A 26,771-nucleotide genomic window follows, 5' to 3' on the forward strand; every position below is an offset into this window, starting at 1 on the left:
TTTGTCTTTAGCTAATATATTTGGCTGAGTTCAGTTATTTCATCTCTTGAAATTTTTTTTGTAGAGAACCAGAAGTAAAGTCAATGAGTTGGCTATATTAATAATAAATAGTGGGTAAAATAGTATGGTAATGCTTTTCCCACTCGTCCATTGCTCTAATGTGTCTTCTGTGGCTGCTTTTGTGTCAAAGTTAAAAAAAAAAAAAACCTACTATGACTACTGATATAGAGACTGAGCACAGCTGAATCCGAAGGTTTGTGTAAATGGGAAAATTAACCAGAATAGCTTCCCTTGTGGACACTCTTATTTCAAAATAGCTATTGCCCTTTAAATTCACACCATACTTAAATCTGAACTAAAGTTCAAGTGTAGACAAGCTGAGTTCCAAAAACAGCCAACTTTAAAGTGACCACCAGAATTCAGTGTAGATTGGACTTCCATTGTCCTCAGTGGAAAAGGAAAATGGTGGCAGCATCTAAGTAGTGGCTTTTCTACATTTAAAAGTTATTTTGGATTAAGGTAGGGCATGAATTTAAAGTGCAGTAGCACTTTAAAATTGGCCACATTGGGAGTTATTCCATAATAGCCATTTTTTAATAGCTGTTCTGGTTAATTTCCTAGTGTAGACAAGCCCTAAGAAACAGTCTTTAGGAATTGTAATCTCTCCTCAACTTCTGTCTCTTTCCTCCTGGGGTCTGTGATCCCTATTCCTGATTCTGAGTGCTTTCTGAAGTGACAAATGTGTTCGGTCTGTTTTTCAGCCTTGGAAATCAGTCTAGCATGCCAGGCCGATTTTTTCATGACCAGATAAGGAGGCCCTTGATGAATCCAAGCACTTGGCTGTGTCCTTCTTAGGATTAGAGGCTGCTTTGATACAACTAGTTCAAAACAACCCTACAAGAGTAGGTTGAAAGGCAAGCCTGTGTTCCAGGCATTTAGTTTTAGTTTTTCAGAGTTTTCAAGCTGCAAAGAAAAATAAATCCGAGCAAGAACACCCAATGTTGAAACCCTTTCCTGTGAAGCAGAGAAAAAACTGGAGCAGAGACACCACAGTGTAAAGGAGCAGTCTGTTTGACACTAATAAATCATTACTACTTCTGATGCCAGGTTGAGAAGGGAGGAGCTGACACTTATTGTTTCTGAATTGGTCTAATCAGGGTGCAGAATGTGGATTTCAGAACATATAGCTTGCTTTCCATTTGTTTCTTTTAGTATGTAATTTTCTCTCTCTTTGCTATGTTTAATATAGCAGTTCTGACTAATGGTATTGTGTGGGTTTTTTTGTTAGAAATGTAATAAATACATAACTTCCTCAGCATTGATTCATACAAGTATATTCTGCTATTGGTGCTGTCTTGATTTAATGCTAAAGGAGGTTCCATGGTGGCATATGGATGAGAATAGATGTCCATAGTTACTGTATGCCATTCAATTTAATATCAGTCTTTAGTGACTATCAAACAGATGTTCCCTTCTTTAGAACTGCAGTGAGGACTGAGTTTGTGCACCATAGTGATTGCAGAATTCTAAATGTGAGAGTAAACTATTGGGGTGGAAGACACAGAAAAACAGACACATTCAGTTACCAAGTTATGACTCATACAGTTTCCCCTTACTCCTTTCCTTTTAAACTCAAGAGGCTTTATGGCATTAAGTAATGCATTCACATTTCAACAGGAAAGTATTGATAAGCTGAACATAGTTGCCTTTGCTCCTGTAGTTTGAAAAAAGTGTAATTATATTAAAAGTTCTGTTCTGAAACAAGGGCTTTTCATTTTTAGTTTATTTCAATACAAATAAAAAGTTAATAATTAATAATATATCATTCAACGTAACCTTGCCCCTGTAATTAACTAGGACAATGGTTCTTTGTCATGCATAATTTCAACTGAAAGCAGATTCACAGATGGAACTAAAATTGAAAGTGCAAGGTGCAGCAAGTGCAAAAGATCGCATATTCTGTTTCATGGAGGATTTTGAGTTTGCAAAAAATAAAATCCACCTTTTTTCCTCTGAAACAAAATTTTAGTGAATTCAGCACACTTGCATAGTGTTTTGATTTTGACAGCTGCATTTTCTGATAGCAAATGGTTCCATCTGAGTTTTTTTCTGACCAGCTCTAGTGAAAGCAAACCTCAGAGTGCCCTGAAGAGATCAGACCTACAGGGGGCTGCAGACCCTGCAAAAGGTAATTAGTAGTTTAGGTACAAAATGAGTGAGCCCAGTGCATATATGAACTTGTTGTCTTAATATTGTCAATTTTTGAGTGTGTCCAGTGACTCCAGATGTTGCAGGGAGCATGTGGTATTGAGTGATTGGGAGGGAATGTGTCTATGAAAGTATCTCTGGTAGAAGAAGTGGTCCACAATGTGAAAATTTGGAGGAACAACTGAATGAAGACTGAGTCAATAGGTTAACAACTTATGACCCTCTGTGTAACACTGCTGCTTCATAGTTTTGAACATTTCTATCACATCAGGACTGTGCAAGTGTGGTGTGCTCCAGGATCAGCAAAGGGCATGGGCATGAATGAGTTTAAGCAATAGGTGTAGACTTATGCATTGAGTGGCAAGTTAACTCCTCCAGTTTGTCTGTTCTTTACTTGCAAATGTGCAGAGTAAAAAGGGGGCATGTCTTGTGGAGACTGTAATGTCTGAGAAAACATGGCTGTAAACATGATTCTTATTATCCTAAAGAGGTCTCACTCTTGAAGCTGGTGGGGGTGGAGGGAGAAAGGTTGGTGTCTGAGTTGAACAGCTATCCATGATCAAATTCCCCTGAACTCCCTGCCCTACTCATCACTTTTACTTGGCACTCATTCACACTGTTCAGGATCCAGCTCTAAGGCCATGTCTACAATGCAAAGTTAAGTCAACTTAAGTTAGGTTGGTGTACAGCTACCACTATAATTAAACCACTGTTGCATGTCCACACTACACTCCTTGTGTTGGTGTAGCGCATCCACAGTAGCAGCTCTTGCACTGACACAGTGAGCAGTACATCATGGGTAGTTATCCCAATGTGCAAATCACCATCATCCGCTGCAGAGTGTTTTGGGAAGGGTGTGCAATGACTCATGGGGGCAGTTGCAGCATCCCATGATGCAGTTTTCACCAACCCATCATTCCATGGGCTTCCTAGTACATTTCTCACCACTTTTCAACAGCCCCTGTAACCTGTGCGTTTGTCATCTCCATCAGAAAGCATGAATCCTGGACTGCTCTCCAGTATTGTTCTGAGCATTATGAATACAACTCACCTGATCCTGCAGCATTTTCTGAGCTGCAAGTCTGATGATGATGCTTTGGTGTCTGCCTTGCTGTGTGCTATGGAAAGACACAATTCAAGATTGTTTTTGGTGTTCATGGAGCTGCTGCACATGGTGGACCATCAGTTCTGGGCATGAGAAACAAGCACTGAGTGGTGGGATCACATTGTTATGCAGGTATGGGATGATGAACAGTGGCTGCAGAACTTTTGAATGTGCAAAGGCACCTTCCTGGTACTGTGTACGGAGCCTACTCTGCCCCTACTCTGAGGCACAAGGACACCAAAATGAGAGCTGCCCTCACGGCAGAGAAGTGAGTGGCGATTGCTGTGTGGAAGCTGGCAATGCCAGACTACTACTGATCATTCCTGAATCAGTCTGGAGTCAGAAATCCACATGGGGTTGCTGTGATGCAAGTGTGCATGATTATTAATTGCCTCCTGCTGTGAATGACTGTGACTTTAGGTAATGTGCTTGAACTAGTGGATGGCTCTGCAGCAATGGGATTTCCTAACTGTGATGGGGCAATAGATGGCACACATATCCCTATTGTGTGCCCTAGACCACATTGAGATGGAGTACATCAACAGAAAGGGCTACTTTTCTATGACATTGTAAGTGCTGGTGGATCACTGAGATTGTTTCACGGATATCATCACAGGCTGGTCAGGGAAGGTGCATGACACATGCATTTTTAGGAATACAGGCCTGTACAGAAAGCTGCAAGCAGGGACTCTTCTTTACAGACCAGAGGATTACAAGTGGGGATGTGGAAATGCCAATAGTGATCCTGGGAGATCCGTCGTACCCCTTGCACCATGGCCCATGAAGCCATACAGTGGCCAGCTTAACAGCAGCAAGGAGCACTTCAGCAACAGGCTCAGCAGGTATGGAATGACTCTTGAGCCTTTGGTCGCTTAAAGGGTCACTGGTGCTGTCTCCTCCGGTTAGATCTCAGTGAGGGCACTGTCCCCATAGTCATAGCAGTCTGCTGTGCACTTCATAATATCTGTGTAGCAAAGGAGGAGAAAGTGACAAAGAGTCCTGTGGCACCTTATAGACTAACAGATGTATTGGAGCATAAGCTTTCGTGGGTGAATACATCTGACGAAGTGGGTATTCACCCATGAAAGCTTATGCTCCAATACATCTGTTAGCCTATAAGGTGCCACAGGACTCTTTGCCGTTTTTACAGATCCAGACTGACACAGCTACCCTTCTGTTAAAGGAGGAGAAGTTTCCCCATGGGTGGCACATGGAAGTTGAACAGCTGTCTGCTGACTTTGAGCAGCCAGATACCAGGACTATCGGAGGGGCTAAATGGAGAGATATGTGGATCATGGAGGCTTTGAAAGAGCATTTTAACAATGAACGAACAATGAATTGCTGTAATGTGTTGAGCCTGGCATTATTTTTTTGCACTGTGGTATGAACATTGTTATAATTGTTGTGTGTGTACTATTATAACAATGCAAATGCACCTATTGCTACTGTCTCTGAATGTTAGCAGCGGTCACCATGTGTTGGAGAATAATAAAGGTTCATTCACTTTCCATAAGTTGATTTTTTATTCTACACCCATGCAAATATACCTATGTCATTCTGAGGTAAACTTCTTACACACAGGAAAAAGATATCTTTAAAGGGGAACGGACAGTGAATTCACAGGCATGTAGGCCAACGAGGATCTCACAGCTGACTATATGTTAAGCTGTCATTGTGCGTGATATCCTGTGGAGTGGCGTGCCTTGGATACTATTGTGGCAATGGAAGATACATGGAATGTGTGGGGGGAATGTAGGGAGATCCTGGGATGCAGTTCTGCAGAGAGAGGCGAGCACAGATGTATTCAGCCTGAAGTTCAGTCAGAGAGCACAGCATGTTTGTTTGCTCCCTGAGCAGCATTATCATCTCTTCCTGGACCTGCTTTCTTTCCACAGTATCCCTCCACATTTTCTCATTGATTGCCTCTCTGCTCACAATCTGAAGCATCAGAGGATTGCAGCACCTCCAGGAACATGTCTTCCTTAGCCCTCTTCTTTCTTCTCCTTATCTGCCCAAGCCGCTCTGCCAGTGTGCATGAGGGGACCCTCAAGGCCACATCTGCACCGGTAAAGAAACAGTGGACAGAGGTCTTATTGTCACTGTACTTATACCCCTTGATCCAAACAAGTTACAAGCACAACTTTCTCACTTTCCCTTAGGAGTCATTCAGCATGGTGGCAGCCCCAGCCATGGTGAGTACAGCCTGCAGGAGAGGGGTGAGTCGGGACAAATGGGGGTGTTGTGCACCTGGTTATCAGAACAAGCACCTAGATCTATCGTCGTGAATACTGGCACCGTTTCCCACAGGCGGCGATGAATGTAGCTGATATCTCACTCCTGAGGGTAACCAAGGCTGCAAGGGAGCACCTCCTGCATGTGTGTGGCTGCATTGGGTCCATATGCTGCTAGCCTGTTTGCTGCAATGGTGCCTGCTGAAGTAATTGTGAAGTGGCATGGCAATGTGTCCTACCGTGGGGAAGAAACAAGGCATCCCTAATAAGAAACCTTTGGCAGAAGACTGCAGAAAGAAAAGTTTCCTAGAGATCTCTATGAAGGATTCACGGGACATCCAGGTGTGCATAAACAAACTTTTCCACAGGCTCCCGCTGCCTAGTTGTACAGAGGAATGAGAAAGCAGATAGCAAATGTACTTGTATAGGCTATTTCACTACCTCTTCTAGCCTGATGAAAAAAAGTAGTGTGTGTCCCTGCAGTATTGAAGCAAACTGAGTACTTATCAGAGGTTCCCTCCCCTGCATCAGACTCAGCACAGCTACACTGCTGGGGGACACTAGACTGTTCTGGAGTCAAAAAGATATCCTTACTTGCCCATGCTACCAGATCTCCCTGTCACATGTCCCCCATTCTCCTCCACCTCCACTCTTTCATTCAATATATTGTCCTCGGAGTTCACTCCGGTGGCTGGTAACTCCAGCCCCCCGAAGTATCCACGGGGCTCTTAGCGGTGGAGGTGGGGTTGCTGCTGAGGATGGAGCTCCTTGTAGAAGCAGCATGTCTGCAGCTCCACACAAGAGTGACTATTTGTCTCCCTTGCCTTCTGGTATGCCCACCTCATCTCCTTAATTTTTATATGGCACTGCTGCATGTCCCTGTCATAGCCCTTCTCCGCCAAGCGATCTGGCCATGCATATCAAAGTTCCTGCATCTGGAGTGGAGCTGTGACTGCACAGCCTCCTCTTACCACAGACCCAGGAGATCCACCACCACCGGTGTACTCCAAGCAGAAGAGTGTTTTCTGCGTCGAGATGGCATGGTCTGCTGGGCAGTAGCTATGTTAACTCTTCATACCGAGCAAACAGGAAGAGCAATTTCAAAACTTCCTCGGACTTCAAAAGGGGAGGGGTGAATACTTATATACCTGGCTGCAGAGCAGCAGAGTTCAAAATGGTGAGTAGAGTGGTAATGGTGGGCATTCTGGGACACCTTCTGGAGGCCACTTAGGTTAATGCAAGCAACACAGTGTCTCCACTGATACTGTGTCTTTCTAACTGTGTTCCCCAAAGCTCTGTGCGTCTTGTCAAGGTGGTTTTATTAGGTCTGCATAGGAGGTGAGTTACAGTGGTGGGAGGAGCATTGTAGTGTGTACACCTCCATAATTTGGTCGACGTAAGCTGCCTTATGTTGACTTAACTTCATAGTGTAGACAAGACCTAAGATGTTAATGTGCCCTGTGAATAAGTTTTTGGAGCTCTCTCTCTCTCTCTCTCTCTCTCTCTAAACAAGGAACATTTGCATGGAAATCCAAATTTTGGTTTCTTAGGAATTTTCTACCCCCAAGGTCATAATTCATTTGTGTACCATGACCACTAAAACATAGAAGCAGATTATATATTTTGGTGGGTAAGAGCTAGTACATGCACAAAAACACATATGAGCCTTATTCTGTCCTCAAATGCACATTTCTGTTTGATGTACAGAATAAATTATATGTTTGACAAGGCAACGCTAGCTTCAGTTTTAGCTGTCAATATTGTGTTGTTCTGCCTCTTTCAAAGAGTGTAGATTTCCATATCCATATGTCATCTCTGTTTGGGATGGCAAATTCCCAAAAGTAGGCTGGTTTAATCTGGTATCCAAATATAAATGCTAGCACTCAGAAGCATCATGTGGGTCAGTGACATTCAATCAGTGGAATTTGGGTCCATCTATCAATGAAAATAGTATATTTTCCATACAGTATTTATGTAATTTAAAAAATCCGTAAAACATAATATATTTTTTTTTTAAAAAACCCTTTTCCCAATATTTAATTCATTTTGATAGGGGAACCATTTACACAATTTTATTTACATTTGTGTAAGACATATGGGTGCCATTAAGAAGATCAATCTTTCAAAATGATTCACACAGGTAGACCCTTGTCTTCGGTGAGATGCCACATGGATAATTTGCAATAACAAATCAAGAGTCATCGCCTTGAATTTGAAGGATGTAAAGGGAAACATATCATTCTGAGGCCAAATCATGTTTTCAGAACCCTTGTTCCTGCTATGCATTTAGTGCATAGCCTGCACAAATTCTTATTTGGACGTTGGGGTATCAAGAAAAGGGTCATTTCTATATTAAAACCAAGCTAGTGGGCCGATCTTGACACCCCTAACTCATGAATACCCCTGTTAACTTCAGCATTGGACTCTGGGTGAAATACTGGTTCCCCTGACGTCATTGGCAAAACTCCCATTGAGTTTAGTGCAGCCAGAGTTTCACCCTTAGTCACGATTTCTGGTACAGATCTCATGAGGGAACTGATATTAGGCTGTTGCCATTCTCTTTGCAAGATAAATATGTGGAAAATGATCACTGGGCCTGTGGTAGTAACCGAGTGAATGACTAATGCTCTTTTCTTCTTATCCGTCCAGGGATGTAATTCTAGTAGGTCATGTAACCTGGATAAAATATAAGAAAGGAGAAAAGACTGAAAAGGAAAGTGATGCAAACACATTGAATTTGGGTTTATATGCCAGTGTATTAGACTAGGGGATTCCCCAGTGTTCTCAGTTGAAATGTACATTAGATTGATATTCAATTCTCTCAGCCTGAGGAAAAGTTGTTTTGTTGTGGTTTTTGTTTTATATTTAAATGCATGATATTTTCCTCCTTTCTCCTCCAATGCCCCAGGGGCCATTTCCCCTCTGCTCTTTTATACAGTGAATCAGACAGAGAATTCCAGGAAATTCAGCAAACCTTGAAATTATTTTCCATCGTAGACATGGCATAGAGTAAGGTGTATTTTACAAGAAACCTGCTAGAGATCCATAAAGCAGATTTATAGAATCATAGAAATTGTAGAAATGTAGGACTGGAAGGAACCTCAGTAGGTCACTTAGTTCAGTCTCCTGCACTGAGAGGCAGGATTAAGTGTTATCTAGACCATCCCTTACAGGTTTTTGTCTAACCTGTTCTTAAAAACCTCCATGGATGGATATTCCACAACCTGTCTGGTCAGTTTACCCCAGGGCCAAAGTATTCTGACAGTTAGGAATTTTTTCCTATTGTCTAACCTAAATCTCCCTTTTTTGCAATTTAACCCCATTGCTTCTTGTCCTGCCCTCAGTGGATAAGAAAAACAATTTATCACACTCCTCTTTGTGACAAACTTTTATGTATTTGAAGACTCTTCTCATTTCCCCCCTCAGGCTTCTCTTCTCCAGACTAAACAAAGCCATTTTTTAAAATCTTTCCTTGCAGGTCATGTTTTCTAGATCTTTAATCATATATGTTGCTCTCCTTTGTATTTTCTCCAAGTTGTCTACATCTTTCCTGAAGTGTGGTCTGGACACAGTACTCCAGTTAAGGCTTTACCAGTTCTAAGTAGAGTGAGAGAACTACTTCTCATGTCTTTCTTAAAACATTCCTGCTAATACATCTCAAAATGATGTTGGGGGCTGGGTGGGTGGAGGGTTGTTTGTTTGGTTTGGGGTTGTTGGTTTTTTTTGCAACGGCATTACAATATTGATTCATATTTAGTTTGTGATCCACTATAACCACCAGACCCTTTTCTGCAGTACTCCTTCCTTGGCAGTGATTTCCCAGTTAGTGTCAGCTTTGGAGAGAGCTCAGCTGTCAAACTAAGCAGTGGGAAAGGGTTAATATAGTAAGAAGACTGATTAAATTTGCAACACAGTATATTTTCTGGGGAAAAATTAAAATCATAGAATATTTATTTCATGAAATGGACTTGTGGGAGATTTTGGGAAACTACTGGGACCAATCTTTGTAATTTATTAATAACCTTTATGTTAGTTATTGGTCACACATGCCATATACTTACTTATCAACAAAATTATGCATTGGTTATACTGTACACCCTGAATCCATCATGCATTTCACTAGGGTTGAACACTAAAAAGTTACTCCAATATTTTTTTCCAGATTTATCTATGAAAAACTGCTGTGTCTTCAGCATATATTTAACTAAGGACAGATTTTTTTAAATGTTTAAAAATAAAATAAAGCCAGGATCTTTAAGAGATATCAATTTTAAGTAGCTTGGCAGGATCAGAGGAAGGGCCATCAAATACAAGTTGTTTTATCTTTAAGTCAGATGTGATTTAAATGGCTGTATAGGGAACCACTAATTCTCCTAGAATGGTTTTCTTCGTTTCGGGTTTGCTTTCAATTCCATTTCAAAAGTCATTTATTCTGCTGCTGTGCTTCTGGCCTAGCCTGATTACTAATCTCAATTCAATTTTCAAGGACTTGTAAATAAAGTTAAGCTAGGCATCCACTCTGTCTTTACTGCATATACTTTAGTGCTACCCTATTCAGTTAATAATCATTAGTTTTATTTTTATTTGAATCTAAAATTTTTACCCCGAGAATTGTTTATTGCTTACCATGTTATTATCCATCTGTCTAGATACCTCTATGCCCCTCATTACCATAGTTTCTGAGAGTCTAGAAACAATGATGTTTTTATTCTAAGGCTCAGTGTTTCTTAACACATTGTAATTTCTTTATTTCTTTATATTTACTCTGTCCAAAGTGGCCACCAAGGACATATGAGGCCCCTGCATTCACAAGCACCGGCTTTTCCTTTCCCCAGCGGTGCTCAATCCCTGCTCAGCCCCATGCCCCGCCCTCACTCCACCCTTCTCCCAAGCACGCACCCTGCCTCTTCCCACTCCCACTCCACCCCTCATCTTCCCGCCCAGTTCTGCCCCCTCCCTCGAGCACGCCCCGTCCTCACTCTTCCCTTTCCCCGCCCCCAGCGCCTCCTGCATGCCATGGAACAGCTGATCACAGAGAGCGAGAGGCATGGGGAGGGAGGGGGAAGAGCAGATCATCAGAGCCACCAACGAGGGGTGCTGGGGGTGAGGGAGCTGGCTGCTAGGGATTGCAAAGCACCCACTAATTTTTTAGTTTGTGCCTATGCCTGCATGGAATATTCCTGGCACAGGAAGACCCTCAGGAATGTGCAGAGCTGAATGTAAACTCCCCGGATAGACTCCCCCATGTCAGGGGACAAATTGGGGTCATCTCAGGGTTGGCACGAACAGGAATGGCATGTATTGACACAGGAAGGGTGTGGCCAGGGTAATTTTGCACGCTGGCTCTTCCCAGATTGCTGCAGGACCCATGAACTAAATTGATTCCAAGATTCGGTAGGTACAAGCTACACATACACACACACACACACACACACACAGCTGCTGCTGCTTCTGTTCTCTGTGAGAGAGCCTTTGGCAAAGCATCTTTTCCCTGGGAGATGACTTTCCCTCCCACTCAGAAATTTTACATTTTGTAATGCAGTATAGGTCTTAGGGCAGTTTTTCTGAGTGCTTATTCTCCGCCAGTAGTGTGTTGTTGAGGTCCTCATCTCTCACTGTAGCCAGCACTTTATCTGGGCTCCTGTGTTGCCGCACAACAGATTAGTGATATCCCAGGAGGTTCAGCAAGACAGTTTTATCACCAGACACATTCTTCCCTCTCCTTCAAGATCACCATCATGTCTTCAATGTGAACAGCTTGTCTGCTTTGTGGGTTCATCATTTGAAAATGTTTGAACACTTAATGCAAGCATATTTTGGCCTATAGGTCAGTTGCTCTACCAAACACAGAGTACATCTTTGGGTATTTATTATTCTTCATTAGTGGCTGGTCAGCTAATTCACACAATATTGTTTCTGATCATTGGATGAGGAGGACAAGCAGAGTTTTTAATGTGATAGTGAGAACTTTCACACTAACATCTTTGGATGAAATATTTGCAAGATTTCCACTTTCTGAGATGTTCTGGGAGATGGGATGATAGACAAAATATTATTCACATGAAATGGATAAAAGGGGTTGTGAATGCCATCACAGAAATTTTCTGGATTTTATTCAAATGAGTCTTTATCAGTATTTTTTGCAGAATCCATGGAGCTCTATTCAAGAGCAAATTCTCATGTAATAATTCAAACCTCTTTGACTATGGCTGGCATACTAATAATCAGAGACTTGATTTTCTATATATTTGGATGAGGATGGTAACTGATTATTATTAATTATAATAATTGAGGAAAATGCTTATTAAGTGCTAGAGACTGTGAAAACATATAGAAAGAGATGGTTCCTGCCCTGAAAAACTTACAATCTAAAATCTAGTGTTTATTTACTGTTTTTGTATTGGAACAGAGAGAGATTAATTGGGGAATTGTAGTTTCAGGAAAGCTTTCCATAACGCATTAAGAGCTAAGACTATTTGTACATAATTTATTTGTTGTTCAGTATATCCAACTCTTTGTTCTTTTATTGTGTACTCTATGTAAATAATTTACCATCTTTGCTATTTATGCAGTATATTATAAGCCCTTTGTACTCAAGGCCAAAGGTATGTTTTCATTATATGTAATCAATGTCAGTATTTGAATTATGTCACCATTTTATTTGCTATTTTCAACTATCAAATAATCCTAGTTCTTCTTAAACTTAGATTCTAATATTAAGAGATGACTTCTTTGTTGGTAGTTCTCCTTGTCATGTCTAATACAGGAATTTTAGGATTTTATTTTGTGTGTGTGTGTGTGTCTGTGAGACTTTCTTCAACACCTTTCTGGACTCAGCTCTTCCCTCTCCCCCATCTTTTTATTCTGGTCAGATGTCTTCTACACAATTTCTTTACTTATTGCCCTTCCCTTTGAAAAGTAGATAATATTATTTCATGCCCAATGTGAAAAAAAATCTTTATTTTATAGAGCATAAATGGACAATGTTGATTACATACAGTACTGCTTGGAATCATAACACAGTGTTCTTTTGAACCTCTTTTGTTTTTTGTTTGTTTGATTTTTTTCCAAGTCTTTTTCTGTATGTTGTTAGTTTAAATTAACAAAGATGAAGGAACTGTTTGTCCACGTACCAGATTACACATTATTATATTTGCTGTGTACTAGCAAGCTCAGCTTCTCCAGGTTCCATAAGGTGTGACAACTAGAAATTGTAATCTATTTTGTGGCCCATTGTTGCCCGTCAGACATGATGCCAGGTGTGAAACTGAGAATGGTGCACTGCTGTTTGTTTGTTTATGGCTTACTGTGTGATGCAAAAGGACCAGTCTGTGCTCTGAAAAATTCACAACCTAAGGACAGACAGACAAATAGAGGAATTGGGAAAGAGAACATCTAATAGTGATCTTTTCAACTTTATGAAGTGGATCTTTAATAAAGACATAATTGTGGATGGGTTAAAGGCTTTTCAGATGAGCACAGTGAGGTTATACAGTGAGGTTTGTGACAAAGTTCCTTCTCTGCTTTGGTGGGTCCTGCGTTTATTGGCGGATTTTCTCGCCTCAGAGGTTCACGGCAGCCCTCAGTTTGGCCACTTTCGTGGCTCCAATCTGCTGTTCGCTCAGTTAGCCTCATCACTGGCCAGCATGGGGAAAGGAAGAAGAACAATCCCTGCAGTCTCTGCTGATCCACCTAGTGGATCGGGGAACAGGCCAGAGACCTTCCCCTCTGGTGGAACCCACAGTCCAGTTCAACTCCTCCGGTTTCAAGTAGGGAGTTGGGGGGATGGAGGGATGGGGGGAACCCGGGCCCATCCTCTACTCCAGGTTCCAGCCCAGGGCCCTGTGGATTGCAGCTGTCTACAGTGGCTCCTGTAACAGCTGTGTGACAGCTACAACTCCCTGGGCTACTTCCCCAGGGCCTCCTCCCAACACCTTCTTTATTCTCACCACAGGACCTTCCTCCTGATGTCTGATAATTCTTGTACTTCTCAGTCTTCCAGCAGCATATCCTCTCACTCCCAGCTTCTTGCGCCTCTTACTCCCAGCTCCTCGCACGCACCACAAACTGAAGTGAGCTCCTTTTTAAACCCAGGTGCCCTGATTAGCCTGCCTTAATTGATTCTAGCAGCTTCTTGATTGGCTGCAGGTTTTCTAATCAGCCTGTCTGCCTTAATTGTTTCCAGAAAGTTCCTGATTGTTTTGGAACCTTCCCTGTTACCTTACCTGGGGAAAAGGGACCTACTTAACCTGGGGCTAATATCACTCTCCTGTAGCCATCTGGCCTGACCCTGTCACAGGTTATACTATGACAGGAAAGTGGAAGAGGTCATGAAAGTGATCCACAATAAGCTGATATACTGGTGGCAAAGGCTGGGAATGCTGCTGAGTGGAGAGTGTGGCCAGGGCAATGAACAGTTAAACAAGGTATGATAGGCAGGGAGAGGCAGAGTTATGCAGAGCTTTGAAGGTGGGTCATAGTAAGATTAAATATGAGATGCTAGTGGATGATGAGCCATTTGAGGAATTTAGAATAGAGAGTGTCATACCTGGAGTTCTTGTTTTTGTGGCTCTTGAATATAAATACTGCACTGCTGGAAATATTATTTAGATTTCTACATTGAGGAGCAGATAGAACAGAAGCTTCATCGGGAGAAACATATGCAGTGTATACAGAAAACATATTGACAATTATAAAGTTGGATATCTGGTAGATAGCTGTCTTGCAATCTCAATATATTGTAGCCATTTTCTAGAAGGCCTTTGAAGGAAGTAACATCTCCATAAGGAGCTATATATGAACCTGATTTTGAACGTTGTTACAAAATGGTGCATCAAGTACTTTGGCATAAGTAGTCTCACCTACACTTACTGTATTTCAAAAAGAGTGTTTTGACATCTGATCTCCGGAGATCTCCAGAGATCTGAAATTACTGATGCAAGTCATTAGTATTTAATAACAGAATAGTATCTCCAAGAGATTGTTTTCCTAAATAGTCTTCTAACATGCAGTGCAGCATTTATTTACAATTAACAGAAACTTCTAGTTAACCATAGGGTTTTTTTAATGTCCCTGTGGGTTGCACTGGTTGACACTCCACAATAACGACTTTTTCTTAAGCTCCATTCTAGTGGAATTTTGAAGTTCTACAGGAACAAATCTTGGTGGACTTGGGAAACTGAGTTGCTATTTGTACTAAAGCCCCAATATTATGAACATTCACGTAAATTCGCCCAACACTTAAATCAAACACGTTCCATTGTATTAGTTCATCCATCACATACATGGCTTCACCTAAATAGAAGACTCTTTTTATAGAATGCCTTTAATACTTTAGAATATTACAAAATGCTAGATAAAACAGTGAATTAGCTACTAGAAGTTCAGAGGCTGTGTAACAGATATGATATAGTTGTACAGTAATTCACACAGAGCCATTAGCATTAAAGTCTGTGAGTTTGTTTGTTTTGTTGTTGTTTCCTTGTTTTGACTGAGACAAGGAATGTTGGCCAAGACACTGGTGTTATTCTGTAATCTCATTCTGAAAGTGCTATACCTCATTCACTCAGACGATCATCTGAAAGATAGTGGACAGATTCCAGTTTTACTAGAGGCTCTTGCAAAAGTCTCTGACTAATGCTAAATGGGAGTTATGTATGTAAATCCTCCACACAGATGTAAAAAGGAGCTAATAATAGTTCTGTTTCACATTTTAAATTCCCGTTTAATACTCTGAGTGAGAATGGTGTTTTTGGTTTGGGTTGGTTTTGCTATACATTCATATTTACAAATGCAAACATGAAATAAATTTTCCATTGATAAAAATAGACTTTATTTAGCATTGAACATGACTGTCTATTTATTTGACAGGCAAAGTTTTGAGTTTCACTGTGCAGGAAATCAGGAATAAGACAAAGGTCAGAATTTAGTTATGTACAAATGTAATCATTATTAAAACTTATTTGTCAAAGATTTTAGGTGTTAAGTATAGCAACTATAGTTAATCAAATTACAGTTTAACTTTCTCACGTCTGAATGGAATGTAACAACCTCTAATGTTTAAAAAGAACAAAACTTGCAATGACATCTGCTAAATGTTATTAGAATAGATTATTTGAAATGTTTGGGATTTTATTTATTTTTTTGTATAGCAATGTCCATTGTTAAATAGGGGAAAAGCAGCTCTTGAAGAAAAATAAATACAAATGTTGATTTCCAATTTACATATAAATTACATTGTCCTTCCATCTTAAAGAGGCAGTTATTCTGTTTGTTTTATTCTCATTCCTTTTATTGTATTGATATACATGTACCTTTCTTTACTTAGTAATATTTTGCAGAGGTTTGTTTAACATTCAAGCTGGGGAGACATTACATTTTTACATTACACCACTTCCAGGACTGAGGCAGAAGTGCGTACACAAAATAAGAATTCCTTGATATGTTGTGGCAAACATTATAATATTGGGAATGGCAACGTAAACACAGATGTTTATAAACATTTAGCTGAAATGGCAACCCTTTCCACTTCAATTGTCATGCAAAAAGGAACTAACATATTTTAAATTGTGCATTTGAAAAATCACCACACTCATATCATATAATTCAGGAAAAACAAACAGTATATGCATAAAGCGCTCTCTACATTGACTTACAATAGATCCCGCTACAATAAGCATCCTTCCACTTAATAGACATGTGTGAAATTATGTTGTAACTGAAATATGATTTTTTAAAATTGTACAAGTCCCATTTGTTTTACAGATATATGATGGAAAAGACAACACAGCTCACCTGCTGGGTGCATTTACTGGAGCCTCATTGAGAGGACTGACACTAAGTAGTACCTCAAATCATCTGTGGTTGGAATTTAACTCAGATACGGAGGGAACCGATGAAGGTTTTCAGCTTGTTTACACCAGTAAGTAGGTAGAAACATAGAATAATGGATTTATGTTGTTCATGGCTTGAAATAGTCATTGTTTCTACTCAGAAATTCTAATGATGATAACAACTGGTAGATTATTGCCACCAATTCACCACTCTCTCAAAATAATCCATTTTCAACTTTCTGCCCAAATCAAACATTTATTATATTGGAACTCTAGCTTCTGTATTACTCAGAGGATTGATTATTTTTGTTATTTGTAGTTGATGGCTGAATTGCCTTCTTTTGCCAGAGGACTATCTTAAGTTTACTTGCTGACTGAAAGGGTCAAGAAAAGTGGATTATTCTCTGCTGCTCATAATGTCTTCACTTCAGGAAAACACTTAAGCACCTGCTTAATTTTAAATATACACTCAGATCCATTGATTTCAGTGGAATTTAAGTATGTTCTTATCCACCCTTCATGAACAGAGGCACTTTCCTAAACTGAGGCCAATCTTGTGTTGTTTCTTTTCCATTAAACCAGTAATTTCTTGTTTTGGATTGCTGCTTTTAATAAATATTCTAGTCTGGAAATTATAAAGTGCAACTCACCGTCACAAGATATTATAGAGGTAAAGAGCTTAATAGGATTCAGAGAAGGATTAAATATTTACATGAATAAAAAAATCTGAAATTATAGTAGCTAGTCTTAAAATAAATACAAAAACCTAATGAAAGCTGCAGAACATAACCAATCACTAACTACCTAGAATTACCAGAAAACATCCCCATGGATAAGTTATTGTATAATTGTCTATTGATGAGGGAAGGAGCGGTGCCCTTGAAACATTTTGTGCCAGTCACTTTCAGAGACAGGATGATGGATTAGACAACCAACTGGTCTGATCAGGTATGGAATTTCAGTATTGTTATACATGTAATTGACTTTCTGGAATTTCCATAGTGAAACTAAAACATATTTTACAGAGTTTGTGGCATAAGCAAATTATGTTGGTTTTGATTTGCTAATTTTCCTTGCGGCACAGTCCCCTGAAAATAAATAAACAAACCATAACATAAATGGCTATGAATTGCCACTATGAATGATAATGAATAATCATTGGGCCAGGGAAAGAGAGTGAGAATGACTTCAGATCCTGATGGATTAGGATACTCATTTACAATGTGATAGACCCTACTTCAAGTTCCTGCTCCAAGGATTATTTAATTATTTATAGAAAAGGAAACAGCTTTAACAGGCGAGATTGAGAAAAATTTACCCGAGGGGCTAGAACACTTTCCTGTAATGTGGGATACCTAAATTCAAGTTCTATTTCCTCATCAGCCAAAGAGAGGAATTCAACCTTGATCTCCCACATTCCAAGCATGCACCCTAACCATTGGACTAAAACTTAAAAGAGAGGTGGTCATCCTCCTCCCTCCCCCAAATATTTTATTAATCTAGTCCTCCTTTGCTTTTGTGAAAATGCCTGAAGAATGTTTTTTGACTTTTTGATTAGTTGAAAATTTGTTTTTGATTTGATCCACAGCAAAACATTTTAATTTTTTATTTTTTTATTTTTTTTTTTCAGAACTGCCAGTGAACCGAAATAATCATTATCCACCAGTTCTAATCACAGTCTTCTCAGAGACTTTCCCTGAAAATGGGTGATGGGACACAAGTAAATAGTTAGCTACATTGCCAACATCAAGAGTTAGATTCTTAAACATGGACCTCACATGCCTATTCCCCAGACCCACAGGGTAACAAATGAAAATCTTGGCCAGCAGTGGGACTCAGTACTTCCCTCCTGGCCTTCAGCATTCAGACAGAACAATGATCCAACTCACAGGTTATGGCATGAAGGTCCCTGTCTCCGTATTTTCAGTGAGCCATTCTGGCTGAAACTCAAGTAGAAAAGACACATCATTTAACCTACCAAGATATGTTTCTGCTTCCATGTCAATAGATAGCTCAGTCCAAATCTGAATAGTTTTGTTGTAAAGTAAATGAAAATTTTTCACAATTAATAAAACATAGCTCAGTAACTGTGTGGAGAGTGCGAATGTTGAGCAAATTGTCAACCACTCAGCACAGTTCCACAATGTGAGACTGAGGATGCAATGGTGGAAGTGAAGAGCCTTTTCTTTGCTTCCTCTTCAGCCATATGTAGGAATGTCCGGGTCATATGCACCATATGCCCTTATTACCTATGTACATTATGAGCTAAGTGCTGTTATTAAAATTTGCTTGTATTCCAATAGAATGAGATTCCCAGATGCTCCTAATTTGTTCAAATCAAAAGCACTTTTCACTGGAACACTCACATGCACTTCTTCTAAACAAGAGATTTTTGTTGGCCATATTTCAATTTTCTACACCCCGCTGGTATTTTGTAATAGACAAGTGTTTTTGTTGTTGGGTTTTTTTTTGTTTCTTTAAAAGTCTCACTATCCTACTCCCCTTATTCTCAAAAGTAACAGAATTGTTTTGGAGCAAACTTTCCCAAACAATCGATCTTCAGGCTGAGATCAGCCTGTACCTTTCAATCCCCCAGTTCTGAGAGTCATGAGCTACTGAAAGCAGGATTAGAATGGAAACCCTTATGCATTTAACTATTATGAAAGTGCTTGTTTAGATTCAAACAATGTGGCTTTGGTAAAGGAGAGGGTTTTAACTCAAAGCTTGAAAAGAAAACAACAACAAACAACCATGCTAATGAGCTCCTAAAATTCGTTGTCAGACTAATCAAAGTGTCATCATGATAATTGGACAATTAATTTTAGAGTTGTGTGTTAAGTTATTGTAACATTTTAGAAGTAGACGGTATTTATAATACATATGGCCATTGAAAGCCATGTAATTACTCAGCACTAAAAAAAGTTTTCATGGTTCTCAGCTGAAAGGATTGTGAGCTGAAATACATCATAAAAAAAAAAGACAAGGAAAACTCTGACTTTTTCAGAATATTGATAATTTCAGCAAATTAAACTCAATATACTCTGCTTTTCAATTCAGACTATTGTCCATGCACTTTTTTCTTCACTAATAGTGCTACAGTTTATTGTAATTTAATTTACCACATATATGTGCATTACACTTTGGTACAAGCAATTGCCAGCCAAATATATAGAGCCTTCAATTTTGTTGTTGTTTTTGTTTTTTTACATAAATTCAAGTTCAATTTAAGAATAATCAAAAGGTTTTGTATTTCACTGGCTAACTGACCCATAGGCATAGCAGCTGCAGTAGGAAGAGGTGAACAGTGCATTCACTAAAAACATGCAGTTTTTGAAGGCTATGCCTTAAACATAGGGAAGTTTATAATCCTTTCTTAAGGAAAATCAAACGGCATGAAGAATTTAAAGCCTGTTTAATGTCATTCATTGAGGACTTGTTTACATGAACACTTAGTTCACGTGAAGCTGGGATGTAAATCTACCATGCAGTAGCTTTCGTGTCCATGTGGACCCTACTGCCACTCACTAATAGACCACTATAGTGTGTTTTAATCTACTCTTGTTTCAAAGTGGGGTAGGTTAAAGCAAACTACAGAACTTTTATTGCCTGGTAGCAGGGTCCACATTTACACCCTGGCTTGCCATGATCTAATTGTTGGTGTAGACAAGTCGAAAGACTTCCAGTTAGACTTAGGGTATGTGTACACTGCTGTCGGGCTGGAGGTATGATTGCAGCACATGTTAAAGATCAAAGCTAGCTCCAGTAATAATAGCAGCAAGGCTGCAGCTGCAAAGTCTAGCCTTGCCCACCAAGGACCCTGGATACATAGTCAACTTGTAGCTGCCTGTGCTGCCATGACTTCACTACTATTATAACGAGGAGTCCTTGTGGCACTTTAGAGACTAACACATTTTTTTGGGCATAAGCTTTCGTGGGCTAGAACCCACTTCATCAGATGCATGGAGTGGAAAATACAGTAGCAGGTATAAATACATAGCACATGAAAAGATGGGAGTTGCCTTACCAAGTGGGAGGTCAGTCTAACAAGACAGTTCAATTAACAGTAGGATACCAAGGGAGAAAAACCACTTTTTCAGTGGTAATGAGAGTTGCCCATTTCAAACAGTTGACAATAAGATGTGAGTAACAGTAGGGGGAAATTAATATGGGGGGAATTAGGTTTTGTAATGACCCAACCACTCCGAGTCTGTATTCATGCCTAATTTGATGGTGGCCAGTTTGCAAATTAATTCCTGTTCTTCAGTTTCACATTGGAGTCTATTTTTGAAGTTTTTGTTGCTGAAGAATTGCCACTTTTAGGTCTGTTATTGAGTGACCAGGGAGATGGAAGTGTTCTCCTACTGGTTTTTGAATGTTATAATTCCTGATGTCAGATTTGTGTCCATTTATTCTTTTGCGTAGAGACTGTCCGGTTTGGCCAATGTACATGGCAGAGGAGCATTACTAGCACACGATGGCATATATCATATTGATAGATGTGCAAGTGAACGAGCCCCTGATGGTGTGGCTGATGTGGTTAGGTCCTATGATGGTGTCCCTGGAATGGATACATGGACAGAGTTGGCACCAGGGTTTGTTGCAGGGTTTGGTTCCTGGATTGGTGTTTTTGTTGTGTGATGTGTAGTTGCTGGTGAGTATTTGCTTCAGGTTGGGGGGCTGTCTGTAAGCAAGGACTGGACTGTCTCCCAAGGTCTGTGAGAGTGATGGGCCGTCCTTCAGGATAGGTTGTAGATCCTTGATGATGCGCTGGAGAGGTTTTAGTTGGGGGCTGTAAGTGATGGCTAGTAGTGTTCTATTACTTTCTTTGTTGAGCCTGTCTTGTAGTAGGTGACTTCTGGGTACCCTTCTGGCTCTGTCAGTCTCTTTCTTCACTTCACCAGGTGAGTACTGTAGTCTTAAGAACGCTTGATAGAAATCCTGTAGGTGTTTGTCTCTGTCTGAGGGATTGGAGCAAATGCAGTTTTATCTTAGAGCTTGGCTGTAGACAATGGATTGTGTGATGTGGTCTGGATGAAAGCTGGAGGCATGTAGGTAAGTATAGTGGTCAGTAGGGTTCCGGTATAGGGTGGTGTTTATCTGACCATGACTTATTAGCACTGTAGTGTCTAGGAAGTGGACCTCTTGTGTGGGGTGGTCCAGACTGGTCCAGGTTGAAGGTGGGATGGAAGTTGTTGAAATCATGGTGGAATTCCTCAAGGGCCTCCTTCCCATAGGTCCAGATGATGAGGATGTCACCAATGTAGCACAAGTAGAGTAGAGGCATTAGGGGACGAGAGCTGATGAAGCATTGTTCTAAGTCAGCCATAAAAATGTTGGCATACTGTGGGGCCATGCGGGTACCCATAGCAGTCCTGCTGACTTGAAGGTATTAATTGTCCCCAAATATGAAATAGGTGTGGGTGAGAACAAAGTCACATAGTTCAGCCACCAGGTTTGCCGTGATAGTATCGGGGATGCTATTCCTGCTATTGTTACTTAAAATAGCTTTGATTTAAGTAGTCTATGTATGCTGCAGCCACACCTACAGATTGCAGTGTAAACATAATCTGAGGCTCCTATGTGCCCTAGTATCATTTGAAAGTGGGACTTAAGCACCTAAATTACTTTGGTGCTTTTTAAAAATTTTACCTGACGTCATCACTGAGTGATTGGTAAAAATTTCTGTTCTTTAAAACACACACACGCACAGAGGCCCAGTCCAGAAAACTTTACTCAATATCTGTATGAGGAATTCTGGATTGGTCTCTCAGAGAATCACAGTATTTTCCTAGGCTCCCCTTTGAAAATCAACCTTAGTCCCATTTAAAAAAAAAAAAAAACCTTAAGTGTGTTGCTGAATGAAAAATAAAAATATGCTGTGTTCAGACTGGAAGACAAAACGTGTTTAATTTCACAAATGTGTGTTATCATTTTAATTCTGTTACTCTGCTCTTTACTCTCATTACAGGTTTTGAGCTTTCACACTGTGAGGATCCTGGTGTGCCACAATTTGGATACAAGATCAATGACCAAGGCCATTTTGCTGGCAGTACTATCATTTATGGATGCAATCCAGGTTACACACTCCATGGAAGTAGCCTTCTAAAGTGTATGACAGGGGAAAGAAGGGCATGGGACTATCCTCTGCCATCCTGTATTGGTAGTAGCCTCTTTTTAACTTTAATGAAAACTCTACTGTGTTTAAAAAAAAAAAAAAAGAGAGAGATCCTTATGCTTTTATGCTTTCTAGAAGCTTGTTAATTTTGTATGTGTGTGATCTGGCAAACCTGTCCCAACCTGCTAAATATATCACTTCTTGGCATCTGAAAGATGTAGCTAGACAATCAGGAAAGTAAATATTAATACAGGAATGCATAATGGAAATTGTAGTGAAATGAGTTCCTTGTAGTTTTTAACACTTAAAGATAAGTTAGAAAAGGTATCTACAGTCTTGACTTACTGAACTATTTGTAAAACCAGTCAGTATATTCTATTAATACGCTTAGTTACAAAGCACTTTTCACATATAAATATTTTTACATAATAGAGTGCAAATGTCAGATATTAGGAATACTGTAGTACACAACAAGAGGAGGGGGGTTAGAATGTGGTTTTGCTACCAGCCCTGTGTAAAGGGTGACACATAGTGTGTTGCCTCACAAATAGCGCAGGGAAGAAGAGGCACTATTCCTTATTTGGGAATCGGGGAGAGAAAGGAAGGGATAATAATTTGTCATTGGCTGAATGGAAGACAAGCGGTCTATCTATGTTCCTCTTTGCCCTCATTCTTTCAAGAGGGGGTTGTGTGTGTGTATGTGTGTGTGGGGGGGGGAGTAACAGGCAAAAAGTTTGCACATGCCCCTTTATGCTCAGACTTAATTTCTGTGAAAACCTCATTGGTGTCTTATTCTGCCTTATGCCTCTGCACAGTCATTCATTCCAAGATCCTGTCTAGCCAAGGATAAGCATACTATTAAAATGAATTAAACATATATTTCAAATTAATAATTAGTCAACATAACAAACAATATCCCAAGATTTTGTTGGTCCTTAGAACTAGTGATTATGTTGGGTAAGAAATCCTTCCTGGGCCAGCAGTGCTACCAACTCGGAGTCATATAGGCTGCCAAGATGTCTCAAGAGAGTGAATATGAACCTCAGGGCAGATTGTTAAGAAGCAGGGTATAAACCCTAAATTATACCCAGGTTTCACCTGCCATTTACAAAATGTGTAAACTCCTCAGGCACTTATAACAGCCAACCCATGGAGTCACAGAGAGTCCGCTTGGGTACTCCGATCTCTCTTGTCACCTAGTCAAGGTAGCCTTTTTGATAGATGGTCCCTTACACCAAAAATTGCAACAATATTCAGGTTATTCTTGGTCCCAGCGACCAGTCACTTACCCCAGGTCAATTGCACCTTAAATCTCACACCAAAGAAAAAGTTTGTAGCCAATCCTATATTAAACTATCTAAAGATTTATTAACTAGGAAAAGGAAATAAGAGAGTTATTTACAGAATTAAAGCTGGTAAACATACACGCATAAATAAGTTAGTCTTAAGTTTCAAAAGGTAATAGAAGCTTCTATAATAAGCAAGCTGGATATATCCCTTACAGCTAACCCAGGCTAAACACTGGGGATCTCTTGCGTAAGCCTATAAAACCTTGCCCTCAAGAGTCCAGCAGTGTAGAGATGCAGTTTCTCCTTGTTAGGGATCTTTATTCCTTCCCCCATTCTCTGAGCTGTCAGCTCATCTAATGGGAGGAATTCACTTTCATATCTTGTCTTCATGGGGTGGGAGAGAGCAATCAACAAAGTCTTTTGTCCTCTATGATGATCCACAATTCAGTTTATTTTTGAAGATATAATTCAGTTGTAAACCAAATTAAGTGTATCCGCACAAGAGTTTGTTAAATTGCTATAAGCCAGTTATAAATCCAATTAAGTGTGTCCATACAGGAGTTTGTTCTGGTTTGGCTAAATAGATTCTTAAAATAACGTTAGTGAAACCAGTGTGAGATTTGTATATAGACAAGGTGTAAGAAGAGGAAAAGAAAAGTAGGTGTTGACAGCAACTATAAAATGATGCTATTTGATTCCACATTCCTCAGTATAGTTTGTTTATTCATGTTAAATAAAATGAAGACCAAAATGTAGATCCATAGAATACCTCTAAATAATACATTATATATCCTATATATATCCTATATATCTTCCAAATAGCTCCATGTCTCCTGGGCTTTGTATGTTGTCAAGTGTACTCTCAGAGCTTAATGATGTCTTAATAATAGTACAAACTGAAGAAATTGGTTTAAAAAGATGATGAAACCCAGCCACGCAATATAGCAGCTAAACTACATAGAAAAGGAAGATCACTGAGAGTATTGTGTTCAGTTGTGTCTAGCACTAATGATGAAGTGAACATGTTCTAAAGTAGAGATGGGTCTGAATCAAAACAACAGATCCAGTCACCTTCAAAGTGTGAGTTAGTTGAGCTCTGCATCAGGACTTTGTGGCTGTGCCCTGCTTTTTCTTGATAATATGCCATACCAAACCCCTGAATCCAAACATTCTTGAATTTAGAGTAAGTCTTGATACTGACTTGAAGTTTGAGACCATGGCTCATCTCTAATAAATATTAAGTCAGGTTTTGAAATTTAGAACTCTAATAATAATAATTAATAATAATTAATAATAATTAATTAAAAGTATCATAGTAAAAAGTCTGAAAGATAGCAGTTTTTTAAAATTGACATTATAGTCAGAATCAGATTAATAATTTGAATGTTCACATTTCAATGCAAAAAAAAAAGTCTTCATGACATTAATGCAAACAAAATGTTGGAAAATGTATGGAAGTATTTTTACCAATTTCATGTAGCCCTAATAACCAGAAATGAACCAAATATGTTTGCCACTGCCAGGAACAGCTTATGTTAGACTCTATTCCTTATGGTGTGGGGAGGAAAATCATTCCATTGTCTTTATCCTCAAATCTGGAACAAAATTTCTAATATTGTTTCTCGGAACAAATATATATATATACATAATTTTCTTCTGCCAACAAATAATAATATTCTCACAGTGCACTCATTTTATGCCCCCAGTCTACAGTGAGAGTAACAATCAATCCCATCCTTTGACTTGAACAGTCACAAAGGAATATTTTTCAAAAGACCTTGTAGAGGTTATCAGGTTGGGAAAATACCTAAAAATATATGAGAAGCTTGAAGGGACTACCTGTCTCTGAAAATTTGCTTCTACTATGTCAGGAAATCAATCTAGAGTGCTGTTTCAATTAAATTTTGTTACAGAGCTCATAGATCATAAGGTAATAAATCTCCCAACTAAATATTTTAGGTGATGTTAAATCAAAATTGAACTGCATTTTAACTACACCAAGAGATCTAATCAAAGCATTATTTTGGCATTGGTGTGGCCAAGAGAGAAAGCATTAGAGTGATTTAAAAGGAAGGAAAGCAAAATAAGGAGATTTAAAAGGCCTGAGGGGTCTTTGTAAAAATTAGGTTTTCTCAGAAGTGGGCTTGAAGGATTATGAATTATTCAGGTTTGATTAATGATTGGCTGAGGTCAACTAACAGGGAGTAACTTACCGTCTGTTATCCTTTAAGAAATAATGCAGCTTTGCTATGATTATGCATCTTTGGTAAAAAGTTTTACAACTTTGCTTTTCAAGGCCAAACATTTAATTTCTCTCTGCATATTCTGGTTTTATTTAGTTTCTTTCTGCCTCTCTTACTTTGCATTTTCTTTGTTTCTTACATGTCTGTTATTTATTTTACTCCTAGTGCTTTATGGCTCTGTCATGCTTTCAGTTGTTAAGCTAAGTTCTGCATTGTTTTCATTGGGGAGTTTTTCTTACTAAAAATAAATGGCATAGTATGTTCCATAATGACTGTATAATTGCCTTCAGAATTATCAGAAAAGCATAGGAATTATAGCAAAATACATAAACATGTGAGTAAGTATACACCAGTACCTTATCTTTCCAAAGCATCTTAAGTCCCCCTTCTGTCTTGTGTTATAATTTCATAAAGTGTGTTGAATCCTAGCATGCTTATGGTCAGCAATATATAAACAGAGTTTTGGAGAATCATGTTTAGTGTAATAAAAATGATATGTAATTCAAATTGTATTTTCATTAGCTGAATGTGGAGGCCGTTTTAAAGGAGAATCATCAGGAAGGATCTTATCTCCTGGCTATCCTTTTCCCTATGACAATAATCTGCGTTGTATGTGGATGATTGAAGTAGATCCAGGAAATATTGTCAGGTACTGTAATTGAAGCAAATATGGGCTTATGTTTGAGATAGAGAACGATTCACTCCCCAAAATGTGGATCCAAGTCTATATGTCTAACAAAAGTCTGAT

At 39.4% G+C, this 26,771-nt stretch overlaps 1 protein-coding gene across 2 annotated transcripts in view; it reads left to right on the forward strand.

The window, feature by feature from the left end:
* CSMD3 (CUB and Sushi multiple domains 3) overlaps window positions 1–26,771 on the forward strand; it is a 1,174,472-nt gene that overhangs the window by 778,792 nt on the left and 368,909 nt on the right. For both annotated transcript variants that reach the window (XM_037892097.2, XM_043539165.1), the window contains 3 exons: window positions 16,309–16,465; window positions 22,345–22,536; window positions 26,546–26,672. In XM_037892097.2, the coding sequence (XP_037748025.1) occupies window positions 16,309–16,465; window positions 22,345–22,536; window positions 26,546–26,672 (476 nt within the window). The remainder of the gene's footprint in view (window positions 1–16,308; window positions 16,466–22,344; window positions 22,537–26,545; window positions 26,673–26,771) is intronic.

The sequence above is a fragment of the Chelonia mydas genome, chromosome 2, assembly GCF_015237465.2.
Source record: "Chelonia mydas isolate rCheMyd1 chromosome 2, rCheMyd1.pri.v2, whole genome shotgun sequence".
Taxonomy (NCBI): domain Eukaryota; kingdom Metazoa; phylum Chordata; order Testudines; family Cheloniidae; genus Chelonia; species Chelonia mydas.